The following is an 11187-nucleotide window of genomic DNA, read 5'->3' on the forward strand; positions in this document are numbered from 1 at the left end:
CGACAAGACTGCGCGCCAGTCCACAGCCTTGCACTTAGAGGCTAGAAGCACCAGCATCCCCTCTTAGGGGTCATCCATTAATCACGTGATGTTTTTTTTAGCAAATTTTTAACCCCCCCTCCCCCCTAGTGATTTGTGGTGAGGTTTCAGACCCCCCCCCCCCCCCCAATAAATCACGTGTATTTTTTTGGTACAAAATATTTTTTAAAAATTTAAGAATATTATCTTTAAATATTGGTATAATCTAATTTAATTCTGGAAAATTAAGCACAGTGATAACAATGTCCAGACACACATTAAGGTTGCAGGTTTATTCTCACTGGCATAAAAATAATAAAGGAAAGGCTTATATGTGATTTACGCATGTATTCGGCTCCAAAATCACAGTCTTACTGGCGACTGGCAAGCCGAGCCGGGTGGTTCATGTTGCGGCGGGCGGGGATATTGTTGCCTGGCTACGGCGAGTCGAGGTCACGAGTCGCTTTTCGGTTTAGTAGAAATCGCGCGAAAAAATAAATACACGTGATATCTCTCTACACCCCCCTCCCCCCTTGTGATATTTCGTGATTTTTCCCGACACCCCCCCGTCCCCCCTTTAGAGCCTCACGTGATTAATGGACGATCCCTTACTAACACACATCCTACCTCTGACTGGATAGGCCACTTAAGACTCAGTCTCACATGCCATGTTGGATATTTCGTTTTCTTGTCATTTTTGTTTCTTAAGGGCGATTCCTGTAAATTTATCAGGATAGCTCACTTGCATTTGTAATATATTTACTACACTTTATTTTCAAGCTGTGTAAGATCACGCAAGTGATCATAATTACAAACAATTGCTTGCTGTTTTAATAATATAAGATAATCTTTAATAAATAGCTGTTGAGACACTTCGAGGACAAAAATAAAATGCAAAAGAGCTATCAAAACTAATATACAGGAAAAGTGCTCAGAAAATAATAATGAAATGGAAATAAAATAAACAACATAGCATTTGAGACCAATCTTTAATTAATTGTAAAAGCTATTACTATTATAGTTAAGACTCACTAAAAAGATTGCATTTATTACATGGCAGTATTTATGAACATATAATAATGAGCTGACACATAACGCCACAGAAATCAACGCCGTTTGCCACCAGCGCTACTAAGCAACTGGATACAAAATAAAGAGTTTACAGTATTCTCGTATTTTATAGTTCAGCTGTTAAGTTAACATTTTTCGTGAATCACATTTTTATTTAAAAGATGCAATGGTCCTATGAATACAGAGGCAAAAAAATGGCATCCTCAGGAAAAGTTTTAAACTCCCGTGTTTCCCAAAAAAAAGTTAATGTCAATGTAAATTTGTATGTGTTGGTTAGAGACAATTCACCACTTTTTAATTTTGTCATGATTACAATTAGCCTACCTAGGTTTATAATTTAAAAGTATCACTATATAGGTACCGCTGTTAAAAGAAGCATTTCAGCTAAACAGTACTTTCGGGCCTTCATTCATTCTCATTTTATTATGCCTTTTAGCACACCAACTGCATTACAATGAGATGTTTGTCTCCAATATGACTATGGCTGTGCATATGTAGTTAGCATGCAGATGACTTCAACAGCCTATTGCAGCACTCAGCTTAATGTTGGAAATACCATTAAAGTTTTGTATGTAATCTGTGTATTGTACGTAAATATGATTACACGTATCCAAGAGCAGAAAGCTCATAGAGATCAAATGGTGAATAGATGAATAAATAAATTACTGCATTGATAACACTGAAACAGAACTACCAAGGCTATATCAAGCTTAAAATAGAAGTGAATTTAACACAAATGGAAAACCTATACATACCTCAACAACATTTTTCAGACAAAAACATTCATGAAACACTGAATAAAAATAAATAAATCTAGAAAAAAAAACTGATCATGATGATGTTAAATAGCAATTTGACTTATGGAACACAAACATAACAAATACATTTACATAGTTTGCTGATTATATTTATTTTTAACTAAACATTATTAAATTATTTTCTCTTAAATTTCCATTCCTGGGTGGTGATGCTCTAAAACACAACTTTCTACTTGCACTTCCAATGCCAAAGAGATCCCGGTAACTAAGGTTTATTTTAAATCGCAGGAAGTTTGATATGATTAATTTTATATATCACTGATGTTTTGGAATTTGTATCTGAAAGAAATTTTAAATGTATCACTACATAGTATAAAACAAAGTCGCTTCCCGCTGTCTGTCTGTCCCTATGTATGCTTAGATCTTTAAAACTATGCAACGGATTTTGATACGTTTTTTTTAATAGATAGAGTGATTCAAGAAGAAGGTTTATATGTATAATACATGCATAACATAGTAGAGAAACACTGATAATTTTAGAGGTTTCTAATGTGATATCGTGAATAAACACATATTTTTGCGCTTACATTGCAAACGCTGGCTGAACCCTAAGAGATAGATCAAAATTATGTACTACAGTATTGCACACCTTAAAAAGGTCTACAAAAAAGTCCACGATGGTATATGACAATACTCACCGAATGTGGTACTGGAGAAGATGTATTGATTCCCCGAATTCCTCCTATACCATCGGATTTACCGTTCCAATTTAAACGCCAACAATTTCCGGTAAAGATATATTTTGCAATGACCATTAAAAAATCGCAGGGTCAAATTTTCAACATTGCAGGATTAGATTTGGGCGTTGAGTGTTTTTCACATGGCCAATTATATGTCGCTCTTTCAAGAGTAACCTCTAAAGAAAACATGTTTGTATTGTCTAATGACAAAAAAGCTGTGAACTTAGTTTTTAGTTGTATACAAAGACATTCTGTAGTATATTTAGTATCAGCATTGCACCCGTGCGAAGCCGGGGCGGGTCGCTAGTTTATGTATATTGTATGGATTGTCTCTTACTGTGTGTAGAAAAAAAAACTGGTAAGCATTAGTTTAAGGAACACTAATGCTTTCTCCAGTAATAAAATTATGATAAGTGTTCATATATTGACAGCTGCCACGGTTACTATATTTATAATTATCAAACGTATCAATCAAAATAACTTCTAAATAATATTACTTATGAATATCACATAACTAAACCAACATTTTTTACATACAAAAATATATATTGGACCTACTTTTCAGCAGATCCAAATTAATTTAAAGTTTTCTAAGTGAACCTTACTTACGCTGTTAGAATTTTCATGGATAAATGTGATTGTAGAGTGTACATGAAACAAAAAAAAAAAGACAAATCATTATTTAAAGTACCAACCAACATAAGTACCTATTTATTCCAAAATATTTTCAGTACAACAATTATACTGGATAGAAATTATTTGGAAAACATATTAGTAAATATCAAGGAGGGGAGCATATTTGAAAAAAGAAAAAAATAAAATAAAATCTGAAAATGCTTTGCTTAAGTTCCTGAGATTTTTTCTAATCATTCTGTACAATGGCATTGTGATACTGGAAGTAGTTTATCAGTAGTTTGTTTTTAAGATTCATGAGGTTATTTATCTACATTTAAAATATTGTAATACAGTTTTAATCATTGATTAGAAATTACGTATTTTAAATGTTGCTAGACTAACATAATGAACAGTTAATTAAAACTGTCAACTACCAAAAAAATATTTAACATATTGCAATGTAGTATTACAGAATGACAAGAAAATAGGTTAGAAAAAAAAATTATATATTTTTTAAATTTTTTTTAAAAATAATTACCAACATATTAACTGTAAATTCCATACCCTTGAATTTGCACACAGTAAGTAGGTGCTTACTTACAATTAAAAGGTAATATATATTAGCAATTTCATAGATAACAACTATCAACACAAAATTAGTAGTCCTAACAAAAAATAAAAAAATTTAAAAAAAATTGTAGGTTCTAAAACTGAAGAATAAGCCATTATTGTTTCAGTCTAGAAAGCAATTTCACCTGTAATTATGTACTCAACCGGTCAGGTATTCCTTACTAAATTTTAAAAATACATTCTCAGATAAAAACGGATGATATACGACATCAAATACATCATTACCTATGATTATGCAGAACATCATAAAACCAAAATGTCAATACTAAAAAAGAAACTGTTAGTATTGTACACTTAAGGCAAAAATTGAATTGTTAAAAAAAATATTGACACATCAACTCTGAATGAAATAAAGAACACATAAATTACTGCAAAACATAAAATTCTGATCAAGTCAAACAACAAAATTAAAGACGATCAACAAATGATATTTGATTTAATTTCATTCAGTAATTTATGCAAAAACAGTAACTACATTTACTTAAAAGATATGAATTAACAACACCAAACATTTGTTCAAGATGCAGCACAACCAATAAATACTGTAGACAATTACTGGTACCACATACCGTATCATCTTACATTCAAATTATTTTTAACTGAAACTGAAAATAAAAAAAGGCTCAAATAAATATTCTCTTTACATACAACCATGGATCATTTAGGCGGAATCAATGAAACACAATGACAAAAGAAACCATTTGTAATCTCTCATGCTGACCACCTCCCTCACCTCCTGCCTTTTTTTGTCATACTTTTCCCTCACTATGTAAATAAACTAGCTCAACAGCTGTTTAGAATAAATTTCACAACCTGTCCAGATCCCCTTAAGTGCCTCTATTCCCGCAGCACTTTAATACATCACATGATCATTCACGATAAGCCTTAACCTGCACTTCATCTCCCCACTCTAGTTGTTCATCATGATCGCGAGCATTAGAGATCCTTAAAACACATCCCTGAAGAACCCCTGATAATACAAACCCAATCTTTCTGCTTCCTTTCCGGCAGGAAATGTTCCATCTAGTCTACTACTTTCATGTCACACCTGTTAAACAATTTTTGTTTGTGTGCACGTTTCTTTACATAGTTTTATTTATAGAAATGAAAGTTCAAACCTCATCATAAGGATTTTACTTCTAGGATAGCTATCTAATATGAGTGTATGAGATCATTTAAAAACTTTTACGTCGCTTAATCTCTAGTCTTCTTAATCCTCTTCTCAATTGAAATTCTTCGACAAAAAGAGTTAAAAAATGTCAATAAAACTACAATTACCGTATGTCAACGTCTTTTAGAATGATAGTATTTATTAGAGAATTACACATTACGCTCTTAACCACAATCTTTAGATACCACATCAATGAGCAATTGCCATTAGCTCATTAGTAAAATCATTCCAGACGTGTGAAGTCAAGATTTACCTTTAATTCCAGCCATTTCGAAGAAGTCTAATATCACAAAGAAAATACAATATTAAAGTATATATTAAGCTCATACAATAAATATAACACCAAATGTCATTCGCATACTTTATTTATATACACTTAAAAACTATTTTTTTTTTTACTATTGGTAAGCCTACGACATCACTTATCTAGACAAGATTCATAAACTACTTTATAACTTTACTATAATTTAGAATAAAGTATAACATATACATTAAAATCTGGTTTAAACTAATGAAGTATAAGAAAATAGAAACATAATTTTAGTAAATATAAACACCATTTTACACTGTAAAATATATATAATATTTAAAATATGCTGTTGTTTATTATTAACTGTCTCGTGTGAATATAGTTCAAATATAATTGACTTGATGTTAAGAAAATTTATTTTAAGTAAAATATGAACATCTGAAATTGTAGAGCACCAAGATTTACGTAAATGTGTAAAAGCCCTGTCATATGGTTAAATTTTCGCTCCCAACACCTTCCAATGTGTTGTGTCAAATAAAGTTGGAGGGTTATGACGTCACCGAAAACGTGACTAGCGTAACCATTTTGCTTTCAATTGTATGACTTTTGTTTCCATTAAATATTTTGTATTTAGGACATGTTTTAAAATAAGTTGGATGTTGGATGCAATCGGCCAATCAGAATCGTGCCTAGCGAAAATTGGAATGACATTAGGTTCCGTATTAACGATTCCTTAAAATGGCGAAAAGCATATAGCTGATTAAAGAGGTTAAAAAAGTTAAATACCCAAAAGTATCTTTGTTAAATACCTGAAATAATGTTAACATTAATGTCATATGCGAAAACATTTTATGTGTAATAATTAAATTATGTATCTATAAATCTCTGAAAATATATTTCATTATATAACAAATATTAATGTGATTTAAATTCATTCACGAACAAGAATTAAAAAAATCACAACAAAATAAAAAAAATTAAAAAAAGATAATATAACATAGTAGAGGAGGGTGGGGAACTGTGAACCATGGGGTAGTGTGAACCAATGAAAAAATATTTTTTGCTATTAAGGGAATTTTGACATTAATGCAAGAGAGCAGTTGGCAGTAAAAGTTCCTTTATTTGTTTAAGAATGTGTGAAGCTCCATGCTGTTTTTTGGTGTGTGGATTTTTTTTCAAATTTTAAGGTAAGAAACAAAATTTTGTCTTACTTAACTATATTCTTAATAACATTTATGTTTCTTAATTAATAAATTGGGTGTAATACTCTTTTCAACTCCATAGATCTTTATTATGTGTATGCATGTTTTAAACCTCCTGGTTACCTAACATAACCTAAAAATGAGAAATTTGTTCATTTTGGTATCATGGGGAACAGTGAACCATTTTAACTGGGGAACTATGAACCAGTGGTTCAATGTACCCCACATTTATTTTCCACCTTTGAAATAATGAATTTTGGTTCATGTTTGTTAGTGAATGTTACTTAACAACATATACTGTTCTAGATAATTACTTAAGGATATATTTATGCAACTTGTGTTTAATAATGTTGGTTTTGACATGGTGTTAATATAAATTTGTAAACAAATTTATAATACAGAATTAGTTGAACATATTTTAATGATAATAATTTCTCTGTTTCAGATTCATTTTAATGATATAGAATGGCTCGAAAACCAAAGAAGAAAACAACTCGTAAACCTGATGGAGAGTTGATGAAAAGAGCTCTTGAGGACCATAAAAATGGGAAAGACAATACGAAAATCTGCTGAGAAGTTTAGTATACCGTATCCCACATTTCACAGGTATGTTTTAAAGTATATGAATAATCCTGCTTCCATGAGCTTTGAGCCTGATTATTGCAACAGAAAAATTTTCACTACCCAGCAAGAAAATGAGTTAGTAGATTATTTGGTTAAGTGTGCAAATATGTGCTACGGCTTGACTACAACACAATGTCGTCAGCTAGCATATAACTTGGCTAAGAGTAATGACATTGATGTGCCAGACAACTGGGAAAGAAATAAGGAAGCTGGTATAGATTGGTTCTATGGTTTCAGACAGAGGAATCCCACCTTGACAATAAGAAAACCAGAAGGTTGCTCATTATCACGTGCAACATCTTTTAACAGGCACAATGTAAACATGTTTTATGATAACCTCCAGGAGATCTTGCAGCGAGAACCCAAGTTTTGTGATGGTACTAGAATCTTTAATTTGGATGAGACCAGCACCAAAACTGTACCAGATAAATTGCAAAATGTGATAGCGGGCAAAGGGATTAAGCAAGTGAACCAAGCCACAAGTGGAGAGAAGGGGATTCTAGATACTACTTGTTGTATAGTAAATGCAGCTGGAAATTCGTTACCCCCAGTAATGATTTTTCCTCGAAAGAAAGTTACAGATGTCATGTTTGAGAAAGCACCATGTGGCACGTTAGCATTAAGTGAGAAAAGTGGATGGATGACTGGAGAAAACTTTGAAAAAGTAATGACACATTTTGTGAAGCACTCAACAAGTAGCAAGGACAACCCATCATTGTTAATCTTAGATAACCATGAAAGTCATTTGGATCCAAAGGCATTAGACGTTGCTAAAACAAATGGAGTGACAATCCTCACTCTACCACCTCATACATCACATAGGCTCCAACCTCTGGATGTTTCTTGTTACGGGCCATTCAAGACATATTATGCAGGTGCACTACAGTCTGTTATTTTTAGGAAAGCTTTGCCTGTTACCATCTACAATATTGCAGAATGCGTAAGCACTGCACATGATAGAGCTCTCCACCCCTCAAACATAAAATCTGGCTTTAAGAAGACTGGCATTTTTCCTTTTGACCGTCATATATTCACAGAAGATGACTTTGCACCAAGTCAGGTTACTGACAGACCTCCACCTGAAGATTCTGATACTGGCATGAACCTAGATTTGCCATCAGGTGAGATCACATCCCAAGCACCTGCTTGTGATGTTGACAAAGTTACTTCCTTCACTTCTTCACCAGATGACAGACCTAGAGAAAGCAACGCGAGTAAATTACGAACAGATTTAAATATTCCTGTTTCAGCAAACCAATCAAGTGTAGTTACAAAAATGGACACAGCTTCTTCAACTGTTAAATTTCTGCAGGAGACACCAAATATAGAATTAGAAAAATCTGTGTTTCCTAAGTGCTCCCCAGTAGATATAAGGCCATATCCTAATGCTGAAGAACAGAAAAAAAGAGAGGAAGGAAACAAGGCAAGAGTATTATAGCAACAGACACACCAGTGAAAAATGAAATCGAAGAAAGGAAAAAATTTAAACAGAAGGGGGAAAAAACAAACAAAGACACAAGTAAAGCAAAAAAAAAATGAAGTTTGATTCAGACTCAGATGATGGAACAGCCATAAAATCTTTTGATGATGGAATGTCATCAACTGATGACATTAGTATTAATGGTAGTGAAGATGAAATATTGGGCGAATTTCCTGACATAAATTTGACATGCATAAAGAAAGATGCTTATGTTCTTGTTGGGCTGAAAGATGAGAAATATCCGAAGAAAGAAGTTCTTTATGTGGCACAAATAGTCAAAGACAAGAACGAAAATGGTGATTTCGAAGTTAAATATTTAAAGAAAAGCACAAAAGTGGAAGGACATTTTTATTTGCCATCTACTGAAGAGACAAAAATATATACACTACCTGATCATTGTATAAAGATGCTTCTACAAAACCCTAAACAATATGGTGTCACCAAAAGACAGAACTCATACATTAGTTTTGGTATTCATTTTAATAACTTGTATATTCGCTAAAAACTATTTTTCGTCGAACGAAATTCAACAAGACAGTTAGTTTTTGTGATGGTTTTGTTAAATACCTGAGGTAATGAATGTAAATGTTTTTTTTTTTGTGTATTTGTAGTGTTTGATAATGTATTTATGTAAATTAAAAATATGGTTCATAGTTCCCCAGTGTGTGGTTCATTCTACCCCATGGCTGGGGCACAGTGAACCACAGTGCACTTTTAAAAAAAGTTGAAATTCAAGTAAAAGTAAAAATATATTTTAACCATATTACAAGTGCACGTAAAAGTTAAATATATGTCAAAACCAATTACAAAGTCAAAAATACAAATGTAACATAATTTTTTCCATATTGCCAAATTTTAAAAAAAATGGTTCACTGTTCCCCACCCTCCCCTACATGTGATAGAAGTGAAACTTCTTTGGCAAATCAAACCTCATTTCGTAAATATCAAATACTATAGTAAGGGGTAAAATGGCAGCGAGATAAAAAGAAAGACCATTTTTGTAAATAAATGGAATTACTCATTTCAAAATAATTGCTCAGGATATAAATAATTATTTATCAATAAATAATGATTAATTAACAATAAGTATTACTCATTATTGAAATAATCACACCATAAAATGTTATATTAAGATTTTCAGGTCACCAACTATAGCACCAAAACATTTCTAATTACAATTTATACTCATTTTAAAAAGTAACTCAACTTCGATCAATTTATTCTAACCATATTTATAATATTTCTTATAATTACGAAACCTAACATGAGTTGTCTCTTACTCTCTGCAAACTTTGCGCGCGAAACACGGCACTGGCGGCGCGACGCTTCCAGGACAGCGGCAGTCGTGGTTTACCGATAGAAAACCGCGCCAAGGTCGAACGATTATGCGTACCACAGAGAGATCACCTTACCTTCTTTGAGTTAGCTGCAATATTATAAGTTTTATTTAATCCGTTAACTTCTTTCTCCATGACTGACCTCTTTTGTCCTGGTATTAAACTATCTGCCACTTAACTGAATTGTCGTAAATCCTTCAGGACATGATTTCGTTCTACGTGATTCTTTCGTGTTTAGATGGTCCACGAGGTGGGCCAGCCGCGAGGCTTTACAGTTTCGCCCGCATGGGGCTGCTTGTAGGCCAACATTGTAAACCAACTTCATAACACATCTTTAACCCGGGACTTTGATGGACTGTGTAGTGACCATATTAGACACGTCTGCAGGGGCTCTCTGGCCAGGCTTCGGTAAGGAAACTATGTTTTCCACCATTGTAACCACATGCATTACCATGCGGACTACGTAGTTGTGTTTTATGTCTTTGAGCCTCCGTCATCCTATGCCATGACCTGGGGTTGTGGGAAATGCAATTTTTAATTCAATGATTGTGTAACCATGTGACCTTTTGTCAGGGCACCTCGTTTCAGGAGCAGTGAACAGTGACGAACTACCGCACTCTACTTTCTTGTTTAATTGATGAGTAGGTAATTTGTCTTTCACACACCACACAGTGGCACACACTTCACGTGTACCACTCACTTCACGTGTACCACTCATGCCAAAGACACGTCAGATGGTTAGGCAAATTCTGTGTTTTGGACTAAAAATTTTCGCAAAATAATCAAACTACAATTCAACCAATCTAAATTTGATTTGAATGGTTGGATCCAATTGTTGTTGAATTAGTTGGTACTCTAATGAAATGGCATCTCATTGTCAAAGGTTGTACAATGCTATTTCCTTTGAAGGCCCATTCCACAGGACACAGATCCAAACCCACAAGATATTTACGTTTCAGTATATCAATGTAGATTTTTTTTTTTTAAGGATTTCTGGGAAGGGGGGGAATTTATCTCCCATCCCTGCCCCTGCCTGCTTGCAATAAATTGTAAACAAAATTGAAACTACTTTTTGAATATAATTATCCCAAATATTGTGGATGAAAATATTTTCAATATATTACAATAGGTAGGTACTGCATAAACTGAAACTAAAACATTTCTGTACTTTTTTCCTTTGATTATATAAGCTCAGTATTTAATTGCATTCTTAATCAATATCCTAGAACAAAATTAATGTGTGTATAAATAAACTTTTTATGTCACCTTCAAAATCTCAAATTGTAATAAA

The 11187-nt window shown here is 33.0% G+C and overlaps 1 protein-coding gene across 1 annotated transcript; it reads left to right on the forward strand.

Annotated features, from left to right (window-relative positions):
- Positions 1-6368: 6368 nt before the first annotated feature.
- Positions 6369-9215, forward strand: LOC134532841 (uncharacterized). Its single transcript, XM_063369807.1, has 2 exons — positions 6369-6440; positions 6901-9215. The coding sequence occupies exon 2, from the start codon at positions 7000-7002 to the stop codon at positions 8515-8517; it is 1518 nt and encodes a 505-aa protein (XP_063225877.1). The 5' UTR covers positions 6369-6440; positions 6901-6999; the 3' UTR covers positions 8518-9215.
- Positions 9216-11187: the final 1972 nt, after the last annotated feature.

Source organism: Bacillus rossius, chromosome 6, assembly GCF_032445375.1.
Source record: "Bacillus rossius redtenbacheri isolate Brsri chromosome 6, Brsri_v3, whole genome shotgun sequence".
Taxonomy (NCBI): Eukaryota; Metazoa; Arthropoda; class Insecta; order Phasmatodea; family Bacillidae; genus Bacillus; species Bacillus rossius.

Bases quoted from the DNA above. Each gene is read 5' to 3' on its own strand.
- LOC134532841 (XM_063369807.1), top strand. From the start codon at position 7,000: ATGGGAAAGACAATACGAAAATCTGCTGAGAAGTTTAGTATACCGTAT.